Raw genomic sequence first — 12,019 nt, forward strand, 5'->3', positions numbered from 1 at the left:
CGATGGGCTGACAACACCAACTTCCGCACCAGGTGCCCCCAAAGGTAGCTACGCCACTGTCTCCAGGACCTCTGATTCCCCACTGAATCCGGCCCCTATAATTTTATTATGTTCGCTATTTCATTCTTTATAGTGAGCTTTTGCAATACATCAGATCGACGCACTACGTTTAGTTCACCTGCGTAGCGTACACACGTAGAAATCTTTAGTTTTTTTAGAGCACAAACCTTTGTAGTCTATTAGTTTTTGACCTTATAAATTGCATAACACGGGGCAGGGTCCCGAGGTGTCGCGCAGCGCAAGTTTTGTGAAACTACGCGAATCCTTGAAGCGATCCTCTGCCAAACTTTATCACCGGTTAACGGGCCGACATTCTGCTACCTTGCCTGACGTAGACTTCACTGATCCTGAGAGGTTAGAACACGCTTTTTAGCTTATGCTTAAGAGGCAATTTGGCGATGTGTGGAAAGTCAGTAGTAAATTTAAGTTAATGTCAGATTTTGTGTCTACCTTCAAATAGATGTTTTTGTGTCAACCCACGTTATAGAATTAATCGTTGGTTTTTCTCTCGAAAGCTAAGAGTTTTCGTCGAGTTTGGTAGATTGATTTCGTGATAGCATATAATTAATATGTGGTAAGTAATGTTTGCTTTTGCTTAGATTTTTTTATATTTAGTATGTTTATAATAGTTTGTAGATATGATACCTATTCCGATATGTTAGTGTACGTTGAAAGTTTGGAAAATATACATTAATAATAATTAATATACAATAATTTCATACTTCGAAAACACTGATAATATATTTATAAAACAATACGAGCCGTAGTTACTAAAGTAAATATTTAAACGACTTTAGGTCCAATCGAAAGCTCACTGCCCTATGCTTATATTAATCTGTCGTTAAATAATCTTATTCTCAACAAAAATATATCAATTATGTTTAGATATATTTGTTCTTATATAATCTGATGATAGTTCTGATTAATTTACCTAAAAAATCGTATTACTGGTTTCAAACTTAATAATAAACAGCTCTAATTAAGCTTACGATAAATTTATTCCCTAGCATGAAGCGCGCAAGCTCGCTGTGCGAGCTCAATAAGGCTTCGGAGGGCAGCTAGCGCAGCGCAACTGGGACTCTACTGGTCTACATCACCACTACCATCGTAAGACTCGTGACATTGCAGTCGTGATGGCAAATGCGAAATAGTTTAAATGTGTGAACTTTGGGGTTACCATATATTAAATGACATGGTCAAAAGTAAATAAAATTATTGGCTGTACACATCGCTGATCAGTGTGTTGATATCTTAACGAGTGCGCACAGCTGGCAATACACATCCTACGTTTATAAAAAATATGAAAAATGTATCTTGTTTATGGTAGCCCCCTGGTCATCGGACTTATACGTTAGAGTATTTCTAGGTCCTTATGTTGTATGTAAAAGTTACTTTAAAAATGTTGGACAGTCTGGAAGTGTTGTTAGATTAACTTACACTGGTGCTAATTTTGATTAAAGTCCAGTTACAGATGTCAAAAATGCGTTATTTATAAAATTGCTTGCTTTCATTTAAATAATTTGTATTTTCTTGTGTGAAACTTAAAACATGAAACTATATTGTTGAACTTATTGGAGTTTAATTAACTTAGAATTAGCACCAGTTATACTGAAGACTGGATGGTTAGAGTTGGGAAGGAAAAGCTTGCTTCAGTCGTCAAATAAATATTTCGCTTTTGCTTTTGATATTGTATTAACGGAATAAAGCATCAGCCCATTTCTCGGATATACGTGATAAGAAATTAAATAATTTTAAAGTAGAATATTGCGATTTACACTACTGTAAGACTAAAGACGCTTCCGCACATTAAATTTGGCGTATCAAGTGTAAAATGCCCGTCAAATATTTTTAACAATCTGAACTATCACGAGCTCGAATCTGCATTAGCTGATCATCTTTGTTATACCGATTTTCAATAATCAGTATATTGCGAAGTAGATTACGTTAAATCACAGTATAATTTGACGGTATTTTACAGTTGGACATAAACATAGATAATAATATTGTCTTTGGTTTACGGGAACTGCATTTATATTAAACTTCATAATCGCGAATTTAATATATTATATACATATTCCACTTTCGAGGGCTTTTCATTGAGTACTTGAAATTATGGAAATTATTTTGTAAGTAAATAAATTAAATTCTCTTTTATATCGATTAAGGATTAAGTTAAAAAAAGTTATCATATAATTTTGAATACTTTAGTAAAAGCATTATTTTCAAATGTGTAGTTATTAATAAGCCAAACATGTGCTATTGCATTTTATAGATTAAGTCACGAATTATTTTATCAATTTGATCTCAAGTATTATTTAAATTTGCAATAAATATATTTATTCTTAAATGAATACTGTGTTTTATTTGTCTACCTACTTGAGTATCTCGAACTGAAAATCAATTCACTTATACAACAATGTTTTTGATCGTCATTTAAAAACAGCTGAGCTGTTTTATTACAGAGACATTCTTCCAAATGTCAGTTTAATCATAATGACCTTGTATGTATATGTGAGAGAAGAAATAAAGATTATATATTATTATTATTAATCATTAAGTATGAATTAACCTGATCTTTGAATATATTTACCCTGCGTTCGATTCCGATGGAATAATTGAGGTCTGTAAAGAGGCCTCATGAAGCAACTTTTCTTTGAGCGCAAACTCTAATAATCTAGGTATGTCTGAAATGTACATTATACAAATATATCTTACTGTAAAAAAAGATTTCTTACTTATATTTGCGCAAGTTTCACTAGTTACCACTAAACTCAAACAACTAAACTTCGACCATACAAGAGTAAATCTTAATCTAAGAATAAATCGTCAGTTAATCTAGAGTAAATCAATTTTACGTTTTACTATCTACAATTCTAAGAAAAGTGGGCCTAGTTGGGAATTGTTACTACACCGCCGTTTCGCACGGAATAACGGAGCTATTCCTAGAATAATATCATGGCGTCAGTCAGTCCAATCACCTGATTTCTGTCATTTCAGAAATATTTATTCTTTGTTTTAATTTCAAGTCAACGCAATTTAAGGACATAATATAAGATAAGTTAATTTGAACCTAAATAATGAAGCCGGTCTACAGGGATTACGTACACAATAATTATGTTCCCGAAATTCCAAACTTAGATACTCGGAAAAACTATATTTTTGCGAATAGGACGTACAAGCTATATAGAACATAATGGGATTGTAATGTGCTCAGTCTGAGGACAAAACATTTGGGAGTTTCGTCATTATATCTCCATTAAATAAATTATGTCAAAATTATTAAGCATGCCAGATAAACAACGCGTCGGGCGACTTTAATCGTCACTGGTAAAGTCATCAGTGTTTCGAACGTCCAAATTATTCATAGCTAGTTGATTACGGCGGTTTCGTCCTAATTACAAAAATAATTCACAACTATACAGTAAACCTACATGATAATATTAAAAAACAAATTTAAAAAGATTGTCTTTGTGGCAGTGTACTTTTAACGCTGGCTTTAACATGTCCCAACAAGTAGCATACCGTACCAAATACCAATGCCCGTCCTATATTCCAAGGAATCAACGACATCCCATACGGTAGCTTGCCATCGTCATTTCCGAAGCCTGTTGGCTCCAAAATGGTTAGAACTGGAGTTAATAGTACATATAAATGAAATAATTTAAAATAAATAAATCAGTGGCGCTACAACCTATTTAGGTCTTGTCCTCAGATTTCTGAATCTGTTTCATGATCATTTTTAAATCTAATAGGCAAGTAAGTGATCAGCCTCCAGTGCCTGACACACGTCGTCGACTTTTTGGGTCTAAGACATGTCGGTGTCCTCACAATGTTTTCCTTCACCGTTCGAGCAAATGTTAAATGCGCACATAGAAAGAAACTCCTTTGGTGCACAGCCGGGGATCGAAGCTACGACGTCGGGTATGAAAGTCTCACGCTGAATCCACTAGGCCAACACTGCAAATGAAATGATTTAATCAATTATATATTTAAAATGTAATAAATTATACAACACTAACAACAAATGTCTGTTTTGTCTTTACAATTATTTAAGCAATTTTCTTTAAACAATCATCGTTAGTAGAGATCTTCAAGTGTAATTTTTCTTTCAATAAATCTGTTATCAGCCTTCTGGAATCTTTATCCTTAATCTAAGCTAACACAAGCCCTAGACGTTCTCTAACGAGCAACTTCGAGAAATCCCGATTAGCCAGCAGATCAGGCGACGCAAATGGAAACGTAGGCTATTGAAGCACTTTGAAGAGATTCTAAATATAACCCCAAAAACAAAAAAATGTAAGTACTGTTATATAATAAAAATAATTTGCCTACCGATATTGTAAGTATTTCTGATAATAATTAAATAATACGGTTAAAAGTAAAGTACAGAAATAATTATAACACAACATTAAATAGATATCATTTCCCCAAGAACAAATTCTAATAAATATGAAACTGGTAAACTTTCATCATACATTCTTCACCATGGTCATAATACATATAAATTGTCCCCCTTTTGTTTGGGCAGCTGCAACGCGTGCGCAGTGTTGTCGAACAATAAATTGCTCATCTCATTTTTTACACATGTTTTTTATGTAATTACGCTCTTGATATCTTAGTATGCTATTGAAACTAAAAATTCTATTTAATATTATGTAAGTATTGTGAATCATCTTCGCCTTTCATACACTATACCATACTATGGATTAAGTTTAATGGTTAACAAAACCCCTCTATATTTTCGCAGGTATCATATCTATGTACCCGTTTCAGATTTTTCTTGTGTGTAAAGTCAAATATTTTAATTATTTATTAAATTGGTAATGTTAAAAATAATATACCTATATAATCTAGTACCTATGTCTATCAAAATATGACTAAATTAGTCTCTTATATAATATAAGTGTATATGTCACAGCCAAGCTTAATTTACCGTTCAATTAATGTGTGGCTGAGCTAGCTGAATTTTTAAATCCATGAATACTCGCTACAGGCCTTTTCACTATGAAAGTAAAGATTGTAGCTACTATCTGCCGCTAATCCAATGACGTCATACCCTGAATCATTACTCCCGACCGTTCAACATGTCTCAACTGGATTTCTGGTCGAAAATTCTCCCTTTAGGTTCATGGACCAGGACAGTTTCCTTCAACAATAGCCCCTACGCCCAATACACACCGTGTCATATACAAGGAAAACGAAAAAGGAATTAAACACTTTTTCTTAAATAAAGGGCACCTAAGGAAATCTACAGTCTAATGACGATTACAGTTGATTTAATAGAATTTTACCATGACGTAATCTGTATACTTATAATCGTGTAGATTATAAGTATACAGATATACTTAGGGTCCTTCAAGAAAAGAGCGTATAAATTCTTAAACGGCCGGCAACGCACTCGCGAGCCTTCTAGCATCGAGAGTGTCCATGGGCGGCGGTATCACTTAAAATCAGGTGAGCCTTGTGCCAGTTTGCCCCTGTTCTATAAAAAAAAATATGCTAAAAGTATTATAATTATTTTTTAAAGTCTTGATGAAATCTAATAAGATACCTAACGGGAGACCTGATTCCACGTGCACAACTCACATTGACTGCTCTTGAAGAAGTTTCCATTTTTCACGACAATGGTTCCCGGCGCCGTTTTGGCAACATGGTAACGTGTAAGAAGTTGGGATCAGTCGTTTAGATTGGCCAGCTCGAAGTCCGGAACTCAATCCCACTGAGCATATCTGGGATGTTCTAAAGAGACTAACTGAGATGAGATGAGACTGAGTATAAAAAAAAGCAAGTGTATTCTTATATACACGCGTTATAAGTTATATTTCTTTGGCGTAACAAGATTTCAAATCTATTCAAACTGTTTATCTTTCGCCTTATTTTACGTTTGTAAAAAACGAGACTAACAATATAAAAAAGGTATTTCATACATGGAAAGTTTTATTATAACATATTAGTTGAATACAGTTTATTTAAATGTCATAAAATAATATTTCTACTGAATTAAAGAAATTGACATTTTTTATATTAAATTTTGACTATGCTAACTAATGTATTTCAGTTTAACACTGTAACGTTCACAGAAGCCGCCTGGTTACACGCTTCATTGCAATATCCTATCCGTGTTCTTACATGACGAAGCCATTATAACAAACTAGGTCATTTCTAGACTTCTAAACACTATATTAACTTATGCTGCGCATCGTAATGTAATTTTAAGGTATGTCTCGGCACGGCATTTTGCGTGTACATCTGGTTTCTGCTAACTTGCTGGATACCATAGATCAGTGCTTACCATCGTGGGACCCACGCTCTTCAGGGGGGGGGGGGGGGGGGGGCATTTTAATTGTTAAGGGAGCAACTTGAAATGGGCTCGAAGTTTTTCATTATATATTTCGAAGTTTTATGTACCTATACAATTCCCAAGTTTTACATTTACAACTCCGAAGATCTTTATAAAACCAAAAACTCTACTAAGTATTTAAGTTGTTTAAGTGAACAATTAATTTTTGTTTCATAGGTGGGGGCATAAGGATTTTAGAAAGGTACACATATATACGATATAATTCGGTGTAAGTATCCGAAAATAAGTAGGTAAACTGCAGACCAGAGCTCCCCAAACTTTTTTGTGTTGTAGACCCCTTGCCATGCTTTTCCGTGGTGGGTAGACCCCCTACTTACCTGATATTTAGTTAAAATAAAATAAAATTAAAAACTTTAAGTAAAAACACATGTTAATTTATACATTTATTAATTGATATCTATTTATATATATATATATATATATATATATTTATAAGTTCAAAATGTATTGCGACCACAAGGCAAATACCAACATCCTACAACTTACACAATTTTATAAACATATATAATATTTTTTTTTACTTCATAGGTACTTTTATAAATATTGTATGTTTTGATATTATAAAATAGTATGATGTAAATCGGTACTATCAGAGTATGTGTTGAGATCGACTATCGTGGACCCCCATTTTCATTTCATAGACCCCCAATTTTTTTCGCCGACGTAGAGCCCTTGCAGGTTGTCATAGACCCCTAGGGGTCGATATAGACCACTTTGAGAATCACTGCTGTAGACAGTGGGTCAGAGGCGGTGAGTTTTATCTGGCTGGTTGATCTTAATATATTTTTTACCAGTATTGAGAGTAAATTAAAAGATAATGGCTACTTATGCAACGATAATGTTTTCCATAATACACGGAGGTACCTTAGATTCTTGTATCTGCTGCGTGATAATTTGTTTTTTCTCTAATGGCTCTATTAAGAAAGTTCACTGTTACGGTTGGGTTCGAATCTATGACCTCAGGTATGTGAGCCGCACGCTAAAGTCACTCGCACAGCTCAAGACTGTTCACCATAAATTCAACGGATACATTTAAAATATATATATTTGGTGTCTTTTCTTTTAATTTTAGTTTAAAACACTTAACTAAGGAGCTGCTGTTCTTAGAAAATACTTACCTAATTTATCAATACAATAAATAAATCAATGGCGCTACAACCTCTTTAGGTCTTGGCCTCAGATTTCTGAATCTGTTTCATGATCATTCTAAATCTAATAGGCAAGTAGGTGATCAGCCTCCAGGGCCCGACACACGCCATTTACTTTTTGGGTCTAAGACATGTCGGTTTCCTCACGATTTTTTTCTTCACCGTTCGAGCAAATGTTAAATACGCACATAGAAAGAAACTCCATTGGTGCACAGCCGGGGATCGAACCTACGACCTCAGGTATGAGTGTCGCACGCTGAAGCCACTAGGCCAACACCGCTCTATTATTAGAGATAATTTGTTTTACTAAATATACGGTATAATAATTATGGTCAAACGTTAACTAAAATCTCAAGTTTTTTATACACAAGTGCAATCTATCTATCGTCAACTTCGTCGTGGGAATCGAAGGGTGGACTTTTCTCTCAAGGGATTCGCCACCTTGCTTCATGTTACTTCACACTTAAATCTCTATTAAAACATCAATTAATTTGTATAATTAAAAACACTCTTAATGTTATTTAATATTGTATTAAAACAGTTTCGTTTCAACACATTTATATCTACAAAATATATTATTTTGGAGCGAGTGATCTTCAATGAAGTTATGGTTTGACCCGTATTTTTGCACAAATATAAAAAGTGTTGCTAAAATTCTAGTTTCACCACAAATATAATACATGCCGATTTTCGCACGATTTTTCATTTACATTAATAACGTAGTTAAAATGTTTATATGCTGTTCTAGTAATCGAACCTAAGCATATAAATGTGTCGTAGAAAAATACATAATTAAACTAAGTAACTACTGACTAACTTAATAAATATACCAAGTAACCAAATCATTAATTATCAAATTAACTAGTACCTACTGGAGAGTCCTTCCCAAAAGACGCCGCCCTTTCCACAGTTTACATATTCCATAGTTGTTCAATAAGATCAATATAAACAATATCTTAATTATTCGGGTTTTTTTTATAAACTGGACAGACGTTTGGCCATACAAAACCCCATCTGATATAAAGTAGGACGTAGCTTATTATTATTGGTTATTCGTTTGTGGACTCAGTTTCCGCACTTAGACTCTTAATAGGTCCGAGACGTGGCTTATTGGAAGGCCAGGCCTATTCAGGAGGCTGTTCAATCACTTCAATGAACCCATATGAAACTGCCTAGGGAAGATGGAAAGGGGGCATGGAGTTCCTTTGCTGTTTTTATAAGAAAGGACGAACCTAATCATGCAGTGCGGCGTCTGGGGATGTATCAACCAAAGGGTCAAACTTCAGCGTGTTTTTAGATGAGCGTTGTTTTTAAGGGTATGTCGGAATCAGATTGTGTAGTTTCATGTAGTATTCTCCGGTGCGAAATCTATATAAGACTGAACGCTGATGGTCAAAATACAAGAAAGATTCGTCGTTTTGGAATCGACTGGAGATTAATACATCATCAAAGTTAGGCAGCAATCGTTACTTTCATATTCATGTAACCCAAACTAACCACTCGATTCTACTTTTGTGTCTAAGAGTGCGTTAGAAAAGCTTACATGACCTGCATTTAATCCTTGCTATATAGTATTCTAATAGTTCCACTAAAAGCAATAATTTACAACTGTAAGGTGAGTAGACTGTACTTACTGCGCAGGAGTTGAAACTGAAAAACACTCACACGGACAGTTAAACGCTGAAACTAGGGTAGTTCAGTCGTGTACCTTCTTAGTTTATATTCATAATTATTATAAGAAAATCTTAAAAATGGAATTTATACGCACAAATTTTTTGATTCAAGACGAAGAAACACATTTGAACACATACCCAGAGATTAACTATAATTATGATGATTATTGCCCTAACTTTTTGCAACTTTTTTATGAGAGGGCTAATGAGAGTTGTGATGAGGGATGGGATTGGCAAGTGTGGCAGAATGAGATGAAGGCGGAGACTGAATCGACGAATTTGAGTTATAGTGAAGAAGGTGAGCTTTTCATTCTGTGTACCTCTACTAACCTTTCATATAGGGTTGTTGTTACTGTTTTAAAGTTCTCCATCAACTAGTAATACTTTAATTCAGATACATTTAACCACGTTTCTATTTCAATCTTCTTTTAGGTATCTGTGTGCCATTTTCTGGAAAAGGCCTCCAAATCCCGCCATTCCTCTCTGCACTGTGCCACTCTTTGCTACGTACCTTCTGTGTCTTTAATTTATTTATTATACACGTTAGTCAAACAATACGAGTGCTGCCTTCATTAAAATACAACTAATTATTTTACCTGTTTTTGGTGAAATATACTGTTATATTTTATCTTTCTAATTCCTTGAAAAATGGAGTTAAAATGGAAAGTAAAATAACTAAAAATAAAACGAAATGTGTAGTATAAAATAATATTGATATATTAGTAAATAATTAGAAGTGCAAACCAAATGTTGCAAACCAACTTACACTAATAGCCAATAAATTAAGTATATAATAGGTCAGTTTAGTAATAAATGTGCCCTTTAGTTTTTCATACGCTCATAAATTGTAATATGCATAACATTCTAGTTTCTGATAATGTCCAATAGGTCTTCTACACTTATATTGAAGTATCACACAGATTTAAGAGCCTTTAAATTTTATTAATTATATTTTAGTTATAAGATCATGTTTTAAGCGATTTATGCGAATTGACATCCAGGCCTTAACTCACGACAACATTCTTAAACAACTCAAAGTTAAAAGGAAATCGGGTTTTAATTTTACATATATTAATTATTTTAAATTAGAGCTCTTCTATTCAAGCATTAAATGCAAAATGCACTGTAAATGAAAACATGTGCAGGCGCCGGCGCCAAATTGTTTACAATTTACAACAGTTATAGTTTTCCTGTGCAGGTGGATTTTATTGCCATAATTCTCGATAGATAAACTAGTTTCCGAATATGGATTCGCTTGATTGTCTTTTAAGTAAGTCATGGCTTAAATCTTGTGATACGATACTATCGCATTTTTTAATTCTTGTGTAAAATTCATGGACAATATATATATATATATAACGTACTCTAAATCTTATACACTATAATAAAATCTCGTAAAAGGGTTGATTCAGCACACAAATATAAAAAAATATTCCTAATGGGATCCTGTAATTACTCCTAATGTATAAAATAAATAACACTACTCTTTATGTATTACCTCCTAAAATAAGACAATATTGGAAGGTATTGGAAGATGCATTTACTACAGATGGGATTTACTCTAAAAACAATAATTAACACAGTTAACCTGATTTTCACTTTTAAACATACACCTTAAATAGAGATGGTCAGGACACGTAGCCAGTAGTAGTAGCAGCGTATACATTTAACAGAACCAGATCCCCAGAGAAGACCAGAGAGATGGGCCGACGGGAGCAAAGAGGTTGCTGGAAAAATTGGGTGACGATGGCACAATATAAAAAAGGGTGGAAAAAGTTGAATTGTTATATATATTTCTGTTCCATGTATCTCAATAAGATTTATTTATTTGATTAGATTCGATTTGATAAGATGTGAATGAATAAAGGCTTATTATTATTATTATTATGACAATAATTATGTTTTATTACTATCAGCGAAATAAATATTCATCTATATATTATTATAACTATGAACACAATAAATCAAACCGAATAACAATTGTTAATTAACATCTGCCGTACCTTATAATTTGTACTGATTTTCAACAAAGTGTAAAATTATATCCTCTATTTCAGCTTCATGCTGATTTATTTTAATACATAGGTTTGTTTTAGATGTCTTGTCCCCAACAGTAACACGAAAGGAGCGTACAGCGTTCAGCAAAGCACAAATACAAAGTCTGGAGACAGAGTTTGCGCGAGCCAATTATCTTACACGATTGCGAAGATATGAAATTGCTGTCGCACTCAATCTAACTGAAAGACAGGTTATCATATAAATATAATATTAAATAGTAAGATGTGTCATATTCATACACAAAACATGTAGTTACGACAGGACGAAAAGTAATAATGAACTATTTACTTAAAACACAATAATTAGTAAAAACTATGAGTCTAATTCCATGGTTTTTAATAAGGGCATTTCGTCTCTTTCTGACAAATAGAATTTGCGCTGCGATAAAAAGAGCTAGATGGATTTGTATTACATAACTTAAACTTTCAGATATATTTTTTAAGAAAGGTTTCACTTAAGAATATCAACTTTTAACTTTGAAGTTCCATAGTGTTGTGAGTTTCAAACTATTTAGGACTTTATACTTTTGGTTATAATGAGTAATAAACGAACAACACATCCATTTAGGACTGAACCTTAGCAATGAAACAATTTATAATATATTTCAAGGAGTGTTCTATAACCTAGATCTTTATTTTTTTAGGTAAAAGTATGGTTTCAAAACAGAAGAATGAAATGGAAACGCACTAAAGGAACTAAAAACGCAAAGAGAAAGAACT

The 12,019-nt window shown here is 33.4% G+C and overlaps 1 protein-coding gene across 1 annotated transcript in view; it reads left to right on the forward strand.

Annotated features, from left to right (window-relative positions):
• Positions 1 to 2,411, forward strand: part of LOC110991692 (kinesin light chain) — a 44,260-nt gene extending 41,849 nt beyond the window's left edge. The window contains exon 14 of the mRNA XM_022257161.2: positions 1,068 to 2,411. Coding sequence (XP_022112853.1) covers positions 1,068 to 1,103 — 36 coding nt within the window. The 3' untranslated portion in view covers positions 1,104 to 2,411. The remainder of the gene's footprint in view (positions 1 to 1,067) is intronic.
• The last annotated feature ends 9,608 nt before the right edge of the window (positions 2,412 to 12,019 follow it).

Source organism: Pieris rapae, chromosome 6, assembly GCF_905147795.1.
Source record: "Pieris rapae chromosome 6, ilPieRapa1.1, whole genome shotgun sequence".
NCBI classification, from domain to species: Eukaryota; Metazoa; Arthropoda; class Insecta; order Lepidoptera; family Pieridae; genus Pieris; species Pieris rapae.